General features: G+C 36.4%; 1 protein-coding gene across 1 annotated transcript in view; it reads left to right on the top strand.

The window, feature by feature from the left end:
• Window positions 1-18,106, top strand: part of AK8 (adenylate kinase 8) — a 72,817-nt gene that overhangs the window by 19,834 nt on the left and 34,877 nt on the right. The window contains exons 6-10 of the mRNA XM_040605264.1: window positions 2,031-2,112; window positions 3,744-3,815; window positions 4,648-4,848; window positions 7,676-7,807; window positions 10,706-10,795. Coding sequence (XP_040461198.1) covers window positions 2,031-2,112; window positions 3,744-3,815; window positions 4,648-4,848; window positions 7,676-7,807; window positions 10,706-10,795 — 577 coding nt within the window. The remainder of the gene's footprint in view (window positions 1-2,030; window positions 2,113-3,743; window positions 3,816-4,647; window positions 4,849-7,675; window positions 7,808-10,705; window positions 10,796-18,106) is intronic.

Raw genomic sequence — 18,106 nt, forward strand, 5'->3', positions numbered from 1 at the left:
TTTTTTTTTTATCTGTGACATCTGCTTGGAGCTTGTCCCTCCTGTGATACCATACTACTTGCAGCTGTTCAGACCTCCAGCTCTGAGCTGTGCATGGGGTGCCCTGAGCATACGGCCTTTTTGATGTGTGATAAAACAGAACCAAGCCACTGGGGGTATGGAGAGGGAATGCAGCAGAATATCAATAAACCTGTTCTGAACAAAGCTGCAGCTCTGTGGTGGAATAGACATTTCACTGAAGTGTCAAGTAGATGGATAATGTATTCTAATTAGGGACTGACTGATACCCTGGAACTCTGAGACCTTTGGAAATAAGATCCAAAATGCTAACTATTTTTGTAGCGTGTGTTTATTTTGCATTTGTTTAATGCCTTAAAATGTATTTGTTGCAGGAAGCTATATACTGAGCAATGTTTTCTTGCAAAAACTTTCAGCTGTAAAATTGCTTATTGCCTGTTTTAAGGACCTTTGAAATTTGTATATAAACCTCTTGAAGTGTGCTATACATTGTTAAAATACAATACTGTGTTTACTGCCTGTTGCTCAGCATGTGATTTTGAGCAATAAGCTGTAGTGACATCAGAAGCAATGGTTTTGAGGGGTGGGGGGGTTTTGTTTGTTTTGGTTTAGTTTTCAAAAGTATTGCACTTGGAGTGGAGAAAATGAGCCAGATCTTGTGTAATTGTGTAAATTGGCATAGATTCATTGGCTTCAGACCGCTGATGCTATTTCTCCCCAGAAGAGGAGCTGGGCCTATATATATGTTGTACAGGCACAATACATTCAGAACTAGTGCTGAAGTTCCTAGCATATGGTAAAAATATTGTGCAGCCTTGCCTCCTGCGAGTCCCAAGGGACAAATCAGTTTCTCCACACCTGTGTGACCTTAGGCAGTGGTTCATTCTAATTTGATAGAGCAAACACTGGGAGTGGCAAAAATGGCTTGCAGTTACTAGAGTCTCTTATTTTCTACAGATATCAGCAGGATGACATGTTTCTGAAACCAGGCTAATTAAGGAATTTTAAATATTCTACTCTATTTTCTTGTATAATTGGAATGTCCCAATTTCCTCCTACAGAAGTAATGGAGATATGTTTCCCTGAAATATTTCTAAAACCTTTGGACCCCATACTGACAGAGCTTCAAATTTATGTGGGAGATGATAATGATTGCTAGCTAATGCAATATTAAAATATTTTCTTTATTTTAGTACAAAGATGGTTTCCAGATTTATTGTAGTACCACCAAGTTATTTTGAGGTATAGGATATAGTGACAAGCTTATGTGTGGTTAAGCAGCTAACAGATAAATTAGGGAAAGTTCAGAAGATTCAGACTTGAGACTGGGAAGTGGATTAGATTTCACATACTGCATCACACAGAAACTGACTGAGGCTGTAGCTGTCCTATGGTATTTCACAGATCTGTAAATGTTTTTTTAAAGATGCTCAATCCAACACTTAGCTGGCTATAACAAGGACTTAAGGGAGCAAAAGGCTCTTTTTTCTTTTTTCTTTCTTTTGCTCTGTTGCTTCATTAGCTTTGGGAATGCTGGTTCCATTACTGTGAGTTTTCCTGTATAATTTAAGAAAATAATGAAAGCGTGCATATTTTCCTCAGTGTTCTTGGCATTAAATCTGTCTTTAGATTTGTTTAGCCTCTTTTTTATACACAGTGTGGGCTGGTATCCTTTTGAATATTTCAAAACTGTAGAAATTGTTTTGGGTTGTTTTTATTCAAGATAGAAGTTTCTTTTTTTCTTTTTAAGATTGAAACATGAAAAAAAAAATCATTGCAACAATACGTAAGTTCCCATCTCTCTGTGGCAGTGGTATTAGTGCATGCCATTTCAGAAAAATATCAGTGCTTCATGTTTGCGTTCTTCTCTCACAAGCATCCATAATAAATACTGTGCTGTTGTGGGATCCAAATGAGGTAATTTTAGTGCAAATAGCACTGATATTTAGTGCTAACTTTTGGTTTTTTTTCTCTTCTAGGATCAATAACTGTTTCATGTTTTTGTTCAATAGGGATGGATTTTGGAAGGCTTCCCTGAAAATCAGGAACAGGCATGGATGCTGCAATCATCTGGCATCATTCCTAGGCATGTTGGTAAGCAGTACAAGGTTTATGTGTGATTGCATCCAGTAGGAAAGACTGGAAGTGTTTATCCCCCCAAATCCTCAATAAATTCAATACCAATACTGAAGACACTGGAGTCACCAGACAGCAGAATATTTCAGTATGGTTCAGATTCACTCAAAAACCTGTGAGACTTTAAACTCTGTCTTTCACACAAGACCCCTTTTCTTACACATTAGAGTTCTGTAAATTCAAGACCACTCCAGCAAGTGTCTCTGAGCAGCTATTGGTAGCTTTGTTTCTGTCCTAGGAGTGGGTCTAAGTTTTCTCTGACTTCCATCTCTAGAAATCAGCCTTTATCCTCAGACCAAAACAATTCTTTGTGTACTAAATACAAATTCATCCTTCTATTGAATTGGAGAATGCCAACCTAGCAAACTTTATTCCACCAAGTGAAGTGGAAACATTGTGACTTTAAGCTTGACCTTTCAGAGTATGGGTGGATTTGAGAGGAATGTGTGTTTACTGGCAGTGCTGATAGACAAGACAGTGACAGTTGCCCTTGCCATCTTAGAAGCCAGTTGTCCCAAATGAATGTAGTTAGAGGACCTACTTAGAATGTAAGAAATTATTACAACGGTGTGGAATACAGTGTGAAATGATAAATGTAGAGCTTGCTAGTGGATAGCGAACTGAATGTTAGCGAACTTGATGAATTGTCACTTTGGATTTGATCTGGATGAGATTTGACTGTTAATGAAGAATTCAGAATCACTGCAATAGAGTTAGGCAAAAATGTTTAATGTCTAGTACTTGCATGTATTTTTAATATAGCTAATAACATCTGAAGTTGAGTTTTGCTCACAATTATATCTGTGCAACCAAGACCTGAATGAGAATCTTAAAATTCAGTCTGTCTACTTAATGAAAAAGAAGATTGAGAGGAGATTTACACTGTGTGAGTACCTTAATAGGGAGAAAAGTATTTGAAAGAGCTATTTGATACAGAGAAGAAAGTCATAAGAGGAACTTGTTTGAAACCTGTAATCAAATGCACTGAAAATAGTAATTAAATGACAGTGTTTAACTGTGAGGATGATTAGCCAAAAGGAACCTAGGGAACTGAGAGATTCCCATCTTTTGATGCTCTCTAGTCAAGTTTGAACACTCTTCTGTGCGGTTATTAAAAAGTTTCACTGCTCTCACTACCAAAGTACCTGAGTTAAAAGTAATTGTTTGTGGTATAGAAGAGAATCGGTCTTGAATGATCTGTGGGCTCTTCTGTCCTAGGCTCCAGGTACAGTGTTAAGTGAGGGGGAACCTTGTTAATTGGTGTGGATGATGGGGACAACTAGTACTTATGGGTACTGGGCTGTATTAACATGTATTTTATCCCTCTATACTGTTTAGGAAGTGGAACAAAATTCTGAAATTCTGTTTAGAAGCAGCATAAAGTACTTGCAGGTAGAATATTCGGAAAGGAGAATGAGGCAAATGTGCTTGAAATACTTTCATCCGTCTTTAATACTAGGATGCATCTAAACAGTTACAGGAAATAAAACAAGTAACTAACAAGAGCTACGCAAGTAACTAACAAGAGCTACACTTTTTTTCTTCTTTTTTTCTTTTTTTTTTTTTTTTTTTTTTTTTTTTGTGCCTAGTTGTGCTTTATGCTCCAGATACTGTGCTGGTAGAGAGGAACAGTGGGAAAAGGCTTGATCCCTTCACAGAAGGTGCAGTATGTGTTTGTTTCTAATTTCCACTAGAAACTGGAGTGTTGCGTGGTGTCAAGAAACACTGTAAAAACAGTAGGATCAAAATTTAGATGGTATCCCTTTAAGCTATATAAATTTATATAAATAAATCTAAACTGCTTGGGAAAAGTATTGACATTGCATTATTTTTTGTGCCAATGAAGTATGGGAAAATGTAAAGCTCAGTATTGGGCCTGCAAACAGTAGACTATGGCAGTACAGAATATTTGAAGGTTGGATCTCTTCACATGAGCTTAAATTTTGCTATGCATCTTTGCTAGATCCTGGGTTTTTTTTCTGAGATGCAGATATACTTTTTAGGTATCTTCCATTAAATGACTGTCAAATAGACTTAGCTCTGTATTGTCTGTTGAGTATCATTACCAGTCATCCATCATGAAATAAAATCCTGACATTGCTCATGAAAAAAATCACGTTGGAAGTTTTAGGATTGGAATTAGAGGGAACATTCTTAACTAAAATGGCTTTTACTTGCTATAAAGGAGATTTGCTTATCAAAGGTCTTGCTTAAGGTTCAGTCTAAGAATTCGGAGAGCTATCCCCAGGTCCTGGTTCTTACTCATCCTGCTGTCCTGGCTACATGGGTGGTCAGTTACCTTGGCCACTTCCTAACTGTGCATCTGCAGAGTAATAGTCAGCTGTCAGTACAAGTAGCAAGGGACATGCACAAGTTATTGCTTGTGCCACAATATAAAGATTAAAGACCTTGATTTTGTTTAGGAAACTTTTTGGAGCTGAGCAAGACCTATTAAGTCATCCTCTTAGTTCCTAATCAGTGTCTAACTTCTAGAGGTGTACCATACGACCTTTGACTGGCCAAGTGATCCCCTGGTACAGCAACGTTTGGTGAAACCAGAAGATCTATCTGAACAGGAGATGTCAAAGAAACTGCTGGAATATCACAGAAACTTCCCTGAGGTTTTCCAGACCTACCAAAAAGTTTTGAAATCAATCAATGCAGACCAACCGTCTATGGATGTCCTCTCACAAGGTAAATATGTACCTTTGTGGCAAATCTGATAGTTGATAAACCCTTATTTGAAAGGTATGTCCTAGCCATTAGAGATGGTTTGTAGGATTAGGATTAGTCAACACAGATGGCTCCCAGCTGAGCTGTGTTCTCTCTAGTATAGTGTTTGGGCTGCTCCTGGTAATTATTTTACAGGACTAGAGTAAGTGCAGATAACTGGAAAGTCTTAGTTCCACAGTCCTGCCAAGGAACAGCTGACTCAGTAGAGCAAATGTCACGGTTATTTCTGCAAGAGTCTCTTCTAAAAGGCTGCATTGTGGCTCAATTGTTAATCTCCCAAAGGGCTAGTACCTTCCACGAGTCTGATAACAAGAAGTAGGAGTAGTTCAAAGCTGGTAACATTTCATTATTTAAAAGCTGTTTGTCCTCGTAGCTTTTCTGTTCAACAATTCTTGTTTGCCTTTGCCTGATTGTAATGCAATCTGACTTCTAATGTTGATTCTTCAACCAGAGAATAAGGAAACTGCCAGAAAGACCAATTGATAATGTACTTTGTAGCTGTCAGTCTGTAGATGATCTGTTATATCCCGGTAATTTTGCATCTCAGAAAGGTCTTTTTTTAATAACAAGTGCTGCACTTTTAAGATAAACAAGTAGGAAGTTTATATTCTGAATTTACACATTAATTACCTCTAAATTACTTAATTAAATTTAAAAGTTCATATCATCATTCATAAAGAATTCATGCCTTGAATTGTAAATAAAAATGTGAGTGCCTGAATATTAATTATTATTAATTAATAATGTAGTGAGATAAATTGAAAACTGGAATGAAAAAATTCTCTCTAGATCTTTTTTCTGCAGTGCATCAAGCAGCCAGATATTTATTTTTTTTAAGAATAATTAGATGTGGAGACTGTCTAGGGGATCATTACTCCTAATTAACTTGGTTATTTACTGCAAATTAAGCATCATTTGTAAGCAGGGTGCTTTGCCTGTAATGTTTGTGCTTTTCAATACACTGGGCTATGGAAAATGTTCAGAATAACTAGAGCACTCCTTGGGTAGCTGATACTTGGTTTTTAGGAAGCTATGCAGCAAACACACTATTTTCTATTACTATTTTTCAGGGGTTTTGTTAAGTACTTTTATTGCTACAGATAGAGTTAAAAAAGAAAGAGGAGATCTCTCACCAATATTAGTATTACTATGGAATGTTTCATACAATTATAAAAATCTGTAAAATTTTAAACTTTAATGCGATTACTGCTAATGTATACTAGGATATGTGACATCAAATACAATTGTACAGCGCAGTAACCCAGTACAGCTTGTGGCACCAGAGAAAGGGAGATACACAATCCCATGCGGTTGCAGTATGAGGTAGTTCCTCAGCACTTTAGGTCCACTATCTAGAAGTAGCAGGGCTGGAGTTTGCTGGAGATGCTTCTTTATTGCAAAAAGATTTTATAATGATACCAAAGTGTGTAGTAGAGGGTCCTCAGAAAAAATTGTTAGTTAGTATACAGCAACGTGTTAACAGTGGTAGTTAAAATACTGAGCCTTATGATGTTCTCCATCAATCCTTTGTGTTTGGGTTTTTTTTTTTAACATGGGCTTATGATTCATACAAACATTACAAGTCTAAGCCTGTCCTATTTGTTAGACTAAAATACTGTTTTATTACAAGGACTCTTTAGAGAGTGTTATATTTGAACTGAAGATGTCTGGGCTAACACTTAATGGTATCTATTGCAATTACAGAGGAAATCAAAGCCTGTGTAGGTGTGCCCATGCTGCTTTAATCATGGGTAACCACAGCAGTCAGGATTCGGTGGCGTGAACTTTAGCATTGGCATTTGAATAATGATCCCTGGAAAGCTTGCATAGCTTGTGCTGAAGCTTCAGCTGCTCTCCTCACTAGTTACTGTTAGCCATAAAAGGGGTATGGGGAGTAAGAGTCTTTGGCTATGTTCAAATACTATCCTAATTTTCCCTCACTGCTAAGCTGTGCCTTCTTTTAGCTTCTTGGTGATCTGTCAGGTTCTTTTTTGATTTTGTAACAAAGTTCAGATCTCTGTGATACAGCAATGTTGATGATGCTTCATGTGTCCTGTGGTCTTTCCAAAGCTTTTATAATCTGTAGATTGACCCAAATGTAGTTTTTCCTGCACGGTTCAAAGTGTAGAAGAATGATGTCCAGCAAACAGAGTGAAATTGGATAGAGAAGCTCCCATATCCTTTATATGTTATGCAAAAATAATGGATAAAAGAATAAAATCATACTCGGTTAAGTGTTGTTCGTGCTGTATTGTGATGTAACATCCTATGCTACAAGTCTATAATATTGTAATTAGGAGTCTGTTAATCACACACACACAACTGGATAAATGTCATGTTAATTTAACATCCTGAGTTTTTATGCTTAAATATTTGTTCACAAACTGCAGAAAATATTAAATGTAATTATATCCCTCTAATTTGCATGGTAAAATTGTACCTATCAAGCAAAAATTACTTCTGTTAAAAACAACATGGTAAAAGAGCAATTATTAATTGAATCTGCTCTTTAAAATGCTTTTGACATCTGCATCTACTGATGAAAGAAATTATAGGAATGTGATAATAGTAAGATTTCTAAAGTGCCTCTCAGTGCAAGTTGCTGACATGACAGTTTTATCAGTCCTGATTTTGGATGGAGTATCTGGATGTTTCGGTGATAAAATAAATAATCAGCATTATAACCTTCTTAAAATAAAGACAGAAGTTAATCAGTACTTGTATTTAAAAAAAACCAACAACAACCAAACATGTAAACTGTATTTCTTGCCTTTCTCTCATATTCTAGTCCTTACCTATGTCCAAACACGGCACCGATCAGCTGCCCCCTTTACACCACGGATTCTGTTTTGTGGACCCCCAGGCAGTGGGAAGAGCCTGCAGGCAGCACTAATAGCTCAGAAATACGGTGTTGTCAACAGTAAGTTCTCAGTAAATATGCACTTTGCTGAATTCCCTCTTTCTCTCTTTTTGATCATTTATCTTTTGCTGTCTGTCTTTCTTACTTGCTCATAAAATTTCTCTGTTTTTCCATTGCTATGGATGTCAAATTTTTGAGGGAAGTGAAGAGTATTTCAATGAAGAAATATAAACCAATAGAGCATATATTCTGTGACAAACCAGTTCTAACATTTTTTCAGTCATCATTTTTTATACTCTTTGCATCACTATTTTTCCATGTGTTAGATTCCTGTAGTGCACTGAATTCGTCTGTGGATCAGTGGATCATGAGTAATGTCTTTGCACTTTCAGCTGCCTGACCAAAATTGGGGTACTTTTAAAATAGATTTTACTCTGAACTTTAACGAAGACTCAGGTTCTGTGCATCTGAAGTAATGTATTAGAAAAGGATGTAATTGTTTAAAAGTGTGTTCTCTTTTCTCTTGTAAAAGAGGCCCAGAAAATTCTGTATGAGACTTTTCATGGTTAGCATGCTAATGTTATAAAGTCCTATAACATGAGTACACAGCTTGGTGATAAGATCAATGCAATATGTGTCCATGTTCTATAATGTCTTCTAATACTGGAGTAGCCACAAGTTACTTCAAACAAATGTCTCATATCTGTAAAATTTGCTGATTAGTCATATCTTCTTTGTGAAGTAAAATGGAAGTTTATTTCGTTAGTATTCTTTCAATGTATATCAAATAAAAAAATCAGTTAAGTAGGAAATGATTTTTTTATCTTCAGGAGATTCTTTAATTAGTAGAACTTACTCTGTTGTCCATAGTGATGTGCTAGTTTGCTAGTGTCTTCCCTGAACTCCTGGTGAAGTCAAAAGATTTCATTGACCCTGGATTTGGCTTTACATGTGAAGAATAACCTCAAGATCTGAGTGGTATTGTTTTAAATTACAGGATCAGTAGATCTGCTCAGAAAAGAAATCAATTATTTCAAGTTCAACCTTGAACCTTCAGAAAAAAAACATATGTTTTCCATATAATTGCTCCAAGTAATGGCTAGGTCGTAGGTTTGTGCAGTTCGTTAGAGGTACAGAAACGGCTATAAAACTGTCTACCTATCAGTTTGGGCTTCTAGGTTTAGTATTCTTGTATTTTAAATCTTTTTATTGTTATTTTAGTGTTTTAAAAAACCCCGTGAATATGACTCAAATGATATCCAGTGAACTTAAAGAAGGTAAACTTAAATTACTTAAAAATCTATGTTACAATACTGATAAGTACAAATAAAATTGATAGAATCATTATGCTGTCAGTTATTTTAATAGCACTGTTTTATCGATTCATATTGAAAACATTTGTAGATTATTCAAAGCTGTATTTTTAATAATTGTTTAATTGGCTTAATGAAAAATAAAATGCATATTTGAATGCATTAATGAAAAATTAACTTGTTTTCATGTTTCTGAATTATTTTTTTAACTTTATTTCTAAACCTGCAAGTTTGATAGTATTTTCATCTAGGTCAAAATTTACATATTTTTTTTTAAAGTAACTACTATATGAGAGAGTTGCAGCTCTTTTTACTAAATACCTTTATCCATATGTTGAATTTTAAGTATACTGTAAACCAAATACTTGAAGAATTAAGTATTTAAAACAGAGTCCGAAGACTGTAATTTTTCAGAATAGTATTCAGCATATACTTAATTTCCAATTAGGTCCTTGGGATTGAAGCACAGGCTTAAAAATTTAGACCTGTGTTTAAACAGTCGCATGAATTAGGTTGAAATTATATATATATATATCAGTTGTCTTAAGCTGGGGTCTGTGCACTGAGTTTGTTACGGTTTTACACCGTTTATTGTGAATATGAATTTGCTTCTCCAGGGCAACTAGTGCCTGTTGAAATTTGTGTTCATTCCTTGTCACTTAAACATTAAGCTTCATCAGCTTTGTCCAAGAGATGTTCCTGTGCAGTGTTCTTACTCTTGTTTGCCAAACAGTGTGATTAACAGGGATAATGCAGATGAAAGAGCTTTCTTCTTTTTTTGTTAAAGTCAGTGCAGCTGTAGATATTGGTGCTATTGATTTCAGAAAAGGTGGAATCAACTTATGATTATTAATTGAAAGGTCATGCAGTAATGTACAGAGTGACTTTTATCTAATACTTACCAAAACTGAGTTGAAACTAGGACTTGTGATGTTGTGTAACCTCTCTGTGTCTTAGCTCCCTCTCTGTAAAATAAGGGTCAGGACTGTGGTATCTAACAGGCATGGGGCAGTAAGACTCATTAATATTGGTCAGAAAGTGCTATCCAAGCCCAAAGTAGCAGTATTTCATGTACAGCTGTCCTGACTAATACTTTAAATCTGCATCTCCTGGTGTTCTGTGTATTTGAAGTCAATGATAATATTGCATTAGCGCAGTTTTTTAAGTATAATTCTTACATGATCATTAAATGATCTAGGGAGTCACTTCCTTGAACTGTGGATTATCCTGCACCTCCAACAGTGCAGTTCAGATGCTGTTCAGCAGGTGTAACTTTATTCAGTAATTATAAGTTTATAAAAAGTGAAAACTGCTAGCAATCCCTTGAGTTATTATTTCAGAAACATATTTGATTAATATCTTTCCTTCTGTCTCTGTTTTTAATATGTTCTTTACCAAATGTATTCTTTTTTATTCAGTATTCTCCTGTGCTCGGTCTCTTTCGCTTTTTGCTCTGCTTGGCCAAAAAAAAAAAAATAATAATATACTAACAACAAACCCAAAAAACCTACAACTTTTATTTTATTCAGTGACCTTATTCCAGTATGCAGCTTCTGGGTTTTTTTTTTTTTTTTTCTTTTCTTTTCTTTGTTGCTTCCTTTTTAAAATTTAACCTTGTGTCTTTTTTGTTCTTCCTTCCTGTTAGTTTGCTGTGGGCAACTGCTAAAGGAGGCTGTTGCAGAGAAGACAAAACTTGGAGAACTCGTTAAGCCTTATATTGACAATGGATACCCAGGTAGGACATGTTGTTGTCTCATTACACTGTAGTTACAAATTTGTGGCAAAAAATAAATTGTGAGTGAATTTTTCTTGGTCATATTCTAATCTGAGTTACATCAGAGTAATCTGGAAGTTGATTAATTCCATTCATTACATATGATTTGTAGCGCTGCATAACAGAAGTTAGATTTCAAAGCTCTTCAATATCTTCCAAGCAAATAGTTCACTGTTCCAGTGACATTCCAATTTCTTGTACACATTCCAAAATTTGAATTCCATATTTTTATCTCTATAGATGTATAATTCTAAAATGTTATTTTAATAAATTTTTTACTACACTTAAAAACTTTTATTTTTAAAACTTAAAAAACTTTTAATACACTAAAAAACTGTTATTTACAACACAGTATGGTGTTTCATTTGTATTTCAAGTGGATTTCCATAAAGACACTGCTTTTCTATGTGGATTTTGACTTTTAGAACACTACTGTAGATTCCTCTACTTTCATGCAAATATTTTAAAATTAAAGTTTCTTTGCACTTCATTTCTATCAGCACTTTTGGGTTAGGAGAGGACTGCCATAAAGAATATCTAAGCATGCTTTGCTTTTGGAAAGCTCTGCAGTGATTTCGTATAAATTATAAATACTATAAGTTCCTTAGAGCAGCAGCTTAAACTTACATGTTTGTTAGTGGTCTTGCACAAGGACAGCTCCTGTATGTGGTGGGTATTAAAAATCAGAAAAGATCTGTGGTTCCAAAGGATAAGTTGTGTTTCAGTAGGGTGGAAGAATGTTTATTTTGCCAAATCACAGTGGCCTGGAAGAGGAATTTTCAGTCCTGTTTCTGGCAACAGGCCAAATGGTTACCAACGATACAAATATAAGGAGACAATCTTGCTGAAGATTGAGAAATCTCGGTTAAGCTTCAGTATTAATGGAGTTTTGAGCAAACCCCCCCAGAGCAAAGAGAAATCTTCATTGTCTTTTATTTTTGGCAAGGAAAATAATTTGGTGAGGTGGAAAGCTTGAAAGTCCCGGGTTTTGCACAATAGCTTAATTCTTAGACTGAATTACACAGATCTGAGACATGAGCCTATAAAATTAACTGAGGTTCCCTTGATACCATACCAAAAGATTCACTACTTTTCTAAGCATTTAAAAAAAGACCTTTGGCAGCCTGCAGCTTTGGGTATTCTATCCCTCTGTCAGTCACTTTATCAAGCCACAAGGCAATACATTTTAACTCTAAACTTCATCTGTAGTGGATGGATTGCATTTACTTATAATGCAGTAACTTGGCTTGTTCAATGCATCAATTTTCTGTGGCAACCACTCTGTTGCTGGGACTAGGAGTTTATGTGGGAACCGCTAGAATGGAAAACATGAATCTCTACAGCCTGAAAGAAGGAAGCTGGGTCCTCTGTAATGCAGGCACAGAGATCTAGGAAAGGATTTTCTGATTTGGAGGTATTGCTAATCAGAATGGCCTTTTCACTCAAAGGCAAGAGATCTTAGCCTATGTCTTCACATATGAGAGTAACTTCGTGTGTATAGTCTGATTGACCTGAATGTGACTACTTGTGTATCCAGTCTAACTCACACATGGAGATCATTTTAAGCTCTGGGTTTGTGTCTTTTTCATGGTATCCATCATGTCAGAACCTTACGTGCGTACTCTAATTTCACTTTTTTCTCATCTCTGTGAAGTAAAGGACAGCCTCACTCTCTAAATTTCAGTTATGGCTGAGATGGGAGTCTGGATGATCTATTTGTTCAAAGATAGGTCCTTTAAAAGCTTTCCTTACTAAAGTGCTCTTTGTATATTTTATAAACTTCATCTTAACCATTAAAGTTCCTTAAAGGAGATACCAAAAGCATTCCCAATAGAGTAAAATAATTGCACAGATTGTAATTTTTAGCCAGTCCTAAAAATATGCACATCCTTAGTCCAGGGGAGCTGCTTTCATTTCAGGAAAATGACATTGAAGTTGTAATTCCTTTCTTCCTCCAAATTAGAAATTATTTCAGATTTAGATTAATTTTTTAATATAACATGCAAGAATAAAGCTGTACAATGCTCCTGAATGTTAATGGGAATCATAACCATGTTGTGCTGAAAATTTCTCCCTTAGTTTTTCCTGTATGCACATATATTTTATTTTGTGGGACATATTACGGAATTAAGGGCTGAATAAAAATAAATATTATATAGCAATACCAGAAATAATAAGTTCTGTCATTTTGCTAATCCTCCTCTCCCAGGAATAACAAAGAATGAATTTACATTAGTAAACACTAACAAGAATTCATTATGGCCCTCACAAGAGGCTTGGAGAAAATGAAATAATATAGTGTACTGAAGGGGAAAGATGGGCAAAGAATCCTTGCTGTACTGAAGGGGAAAGATGGGCAAAGAATCCTTGCTGTCTTGCTACAGAGTTACAACCAGGTTAATACAGAGGAAAGATTCTCACACTGTTATTGACTACATTCAGTTTCAAGAAAATGAAATTTGAAAAGAGTTAGTTTAGTCAATAGCAGACGGTGTTAAAACTGGAAAAGCAATTAGAACTTCAAAATTTTCATTGCATTTCTAGTTATTTACCAAGTAAGCTTAGTTGCTCCTTTGGGAGAGGAATCATGCAAGTGATAACATCACAGAATACTCTGGAACTAAAGACAGACCACGAGAAATGTACTCAAATCATTACTAGTCAAAATGAAACTAGTGCCATAAAATCTTGAGGATGTGCCTCATATATTCTTAAAATGCTTGCCCTGGGGATTGATCTCAGTGTGGTTTCCCTTCTTGTGGACACAACTGATTGCATACAATTAGTCATTTAAGCTTGCCAACGGGTTATGTTGTGGTGTCATAAAAATGCTCAAAAACTAGTTTACTCAAAAAACAGCTTATTTAAAGCTACCTTGTTACTGAGTTATTGAGGCTGTCCACTGGTCTGTTCTAGTTCTGGTTGACTCACTCAGATCTCTTCTTGGGTTTAGGATTCACAAATATTCTTTATATTGTTTTTTCCTGTACTGCAGCTTCATGTATACAACATGTATTTCAAGAACAGCCCAGACAATTCTATTATTCACCCCAGAAGGCAACTCAGTGCATTCCCATTTTCTGTATTTTTTACATCTCCTGCTTTATCAAACTTCTCAGTTTTGTATATGGTGATTTATTTTGCTTAATTAAGGTAGCATAGATATTTTGAAGCCCATTAATGTTTTAATTCCCAGGACATTCTAGTCTACAGTTGGTACACGCTAGATATTGAAAAATGCATTTTCAGTGAAAAGTCAAGCAACTCAACTGCATTCTGTCTGTCATAAACATAGACTTGTTCTTTGGACAACCAGTCTGAAATGCAGAGACTTTTCCTTTAGGATATTGTGGGTTTTGCTGAATACTGGGTAATTATTGCTGACTATACTCTGGGCAGAAAATTACCAGCATTGGAGTCTGAGACCAGTCTTCTGGTCACTAACTCCAGTTAGTTTAAATCTGGGTCAATAAGCACACGCCGTTTGCTTGGGCAGCATAGGAGACCTTCCATTTGGAGTAAGTGGTGAGCATAGTGGCCAGAACCTTTCCACAAGCAGCAAGACAACTCAGATAAATTAATTCATTCGGTGTGATTCCTTCTGGAATGTTGTGAAGAGACTGTTCTGTAGACTGTTCCTCCGCTTCCAGTAATTCAGGCTATGGACAAATGATGCATATGTAGATAGCCTGTTCATAGACCCCACAGGCTTTGTGAAGACCTTTATGCAAAATTTGTGTCTCCGGGTTGCTGTAATTCTGAAGCGGGCTAGACTGCCTTCTGGACCTGTCTCATTGCAAACATGGGCACGCGTTAATTTGAAGTTACATCTGGAGGATCTATGTGCACCATTTTAAAGGTGTCTGTCAGAATTTGATACCCTGGGAGAAAAAAAAATATTCAGAAAGCGTATCTGCTCCCCACCCCGCCCCCCCACCCATTCCCTGGTATTTGCTCCTTGAGATGTTTGCATTTTATTAATGAAAATAGAGGCAGAAAGATGTTGGCATTGGGGGCATCACTAAAATAAGAAAGGTCATCAGTTGAAAAGAAATTTGCATGCCATTCTGTCTATTCAATTTTCCATGTTTTCATGGTGAAATAGCATGGAGTAATCACTGCTAATTAATGTATCTATTTGCAATGCTGCAATAGATGGAGCCAAGAAAAGTGAGATAACAGGAAAATAGCATGAAGAGGAGGGGGGAAAAAAACACTCCCAAACCAGTAAAATTCTGCTTTTCAGCTGGGAGAACCACTATTAGTTTGGGTAATTGTTTTTTCCATCAATATGAAGATTCAGGTGGTAAAAGAGAGCTGATTCATGGAAAACAGAGAACACTGCACTGTTTGCAGCCTGTTAGAGTTGAACACACACAATCTGTGTTGTTTTTTCCCCTTCCTTTTTCTATTTTTTAAGTAGTAATATCTGAAGCTGTCCCCAATGGCAGTCTGCATGCAGGGGGTAAAATCTGGAATTCCCTAATTTCTCCTATTTTCTAATAAAAACTATTACCGTACAAATGTAGATTTTATTTTTTCCCCCTTATTTTAAATTGGAATGGTTTTAAAGGGGTGCTTTTTGGTGTAGCCTCTGAAAGTTGGGGTCCCCTGGTGATTGTGATCACAGTCTCACTGAAAGCACTTGGGGTTTTTTTTGACATCAAATTAATATTCTCATCACTAAGTGTGAAGTACAGATTTGACAATAGAGCAGCTTCCTCTTTGTTAAAAACTTGCAAAGAGTTTCAGAGTTGAAAGGCTGAGTAAATCTTTATATCTGAGGAGGTAAGCTTAGTGTTATTTCTTGTTTTTAACAGCGCTGTACTGGCGAGCTGCAGGCTGTCTGAACATTGGAGAGAGACCCTTTGGGAGCTCCATTGGTTTTCAGCAAGTCTTTGCATGCAGTGTGTTTGTACTAGCTGAAGACAGCGCATGGCTCTCTAAATAATTTACAAGTTGATTAATAGACTCACATGGGTATAATTAGAAGAGGGAGAGACAGCAGCTACAGTAACGGGTACAGTGCTTGGGGGAACTAGAGACTTTATTTTTTTTAAAGAAACTTTCTAGGGTGCTGGGCGTTTGAAGATAAGTTGGGAAGAGCTCAGTGCCTCTTCTCTTTTGAAGTGGAAATAGGACAGTTTGAATCCGTCGAGTTTAATTTTTCACAAGCTTTAGGGGCCCTGCAGTGCAACTCCCTTTTTATTATTGAAAAAAACTCTCCATTTTTCTTTCATTTTTCACACACATGCACACACACATGCGCACACACACACAGAACCCAAACAGTAGCTAATAAACAAATCCATTTTCTGCGTTATTTAAGTTAATTTTATAATGATGCTATATGTTTACCTGTATATGCACCTCAATCACAAATATACTGTGTAAAGTTATGGAGATATTTATGAATACACCGTACTTTAATTTATGCATTTTTAAGAAACCTTCACCTCTGTTTGACAATGCTTTTGAAGTAGCTCCGTTTTTCAAGTCAAACTTTTGACTTTTCCTCTGGGACTGCTACAAAGGTTTTTTTATGGAAAATAGGTAGCAGTCTTTTTTCCTACTAGGAGAAAATTGGTGGTCAAGAGAACAAAATAAAATTTAATGGTTTTTTTTCTGTTTTAAGGGTCCATATTTTAATAAAAAATGCAAGGTTGTAGAATAGAAAGTTTTACATGAAGGCATATAGGCAGTAAGTTATCTTCTTCCCTGAATTTTACTTTTTTTGTGTGTTGAATCACTACAGTATAACTTAGAGTCCTCTTTTTCTTTATTTGAAAATTTAGAAGGTATTTTTCTTTATTCTACACAACATGCAACAATCAAAATTGGCATATCTACCTAGCAGATATTCAGGGCTGAAGTAACACTTGGGGCACTCAGTCTACAAAGATGTTTTTAAAGGCCACCATATTTAACAGTAAAAAAAACAACCAAAAAAAAAATCCCAAAAAACCAACCCTGGAAGCCAGACCAGAGCAAAAAAAACCCAAACTATTTTATTTAAGAGTCCAGTGCCATTGTTTTCTGGAGGAATTGTGATAATCAGTCAGTCCTGCCTGTATATATTTTGTGAATTTCCTGGTTTTGCAGCAGTATTCATTATTACTGATGTTACTGGAGTATCAATAGTCCAATATGAGGTATCGCAGCTCACAGGGGTAGTGCTGTTGCAGGCTAGGGGTTTGCATGAAGGAGGGGGTAAAACAGGTTGTAAGTTAAAACCTATCGGATGCCCACAGTTCACATTTTCAGTCAGCAGGCATTGTTATGTGCCACCAAAGTGCCACAAGCCCTTGTGGATCTGAGCGACACTGTGGTCCTTGGCCGTACAGGGCCTCATGGTTGTCAGGGGCTTTTAAACAGCAAAGTGCAGTAGAAATGCTAAGTATTAATCTTTTAGATTTATTTTGATCTTTATTGCTGACAATCGTTCTTAGAAACTTAGAAAACTGATGTTTCATTTCCTGCTACTCTTCTTGCAGCACTAGCTCCTCAGCAAAAGTCTGCTGACTTAAATCCTGTTTGTTTTTCATTTTGGAGTTTGGGATGGGAAAATCACGTGAGTTTTTGTAAGTAAACTGGAAGAAAAAGCATGTTGCATATTGGCAGCATTCCCTTTTATGGTCTTTGGAGTTTAACATCAAATTCTGCCTTTGGCTCTATTTCACTGGGTGTCATACATGCAGAATCAGGCTCCTGTATGAAAGAGACTTGTTAAATGTCAAGCAAAACATTTAATAGCTTTTGCGTACGGCTTTACAATTTTTGAATGTCCCTTTAGTGGGGCTGGTAGGTGTCAGGAGGAGCAGCAAGGGGAGACACGCAGGCATCACTGGTAAGGGATGACAGCCCCCTTAACTTCCTCTCTTCTCATCATGTGCTGCAGCAGTATTTGGTATAGAAAGCCAAGATGTTTTTCACCATGTTCATCAGACCAAATTTATTCTTTTTTTACTGCAGTCACTGTCAAAAAGGGTTTTGTAGGCCAAATTCTGCCCTGTCACAAGCCCTGTGCTCTTCAGTAGAGCTGGACTAGTTGAGTAATAAGGAGGAATTGGGGAACTTGGTTGATAGTGGGAATGATGTGTTAGATGGGTTAGAACAGCAGTTGCTGTCTTGTGTCCAGCTATGCAGAAGCTGAAGGAGTAAAAAGTAGTAGTGCAAATACACATTTTGTTACTAGTTTTCAAAATTTTCAGGTTGGAAACATCCCTGTTAGGTAAAAGAGCAGCTTTTGCCTTGCAGGTGGGTAAACTGAGG

This window comes from Falco naumanni, chromosome 9 (assembly GCF_017639655.2).
Source record: "Falco naumanni isolate bFalNau1 chromosome 9, bFalNau1.pat, whole genome shotgun sequence".
NCBI lineage: Eukaryota > Metazoa > Chordata > Aves > Falconiformes > Falconidae > Falco > Falco naumanni.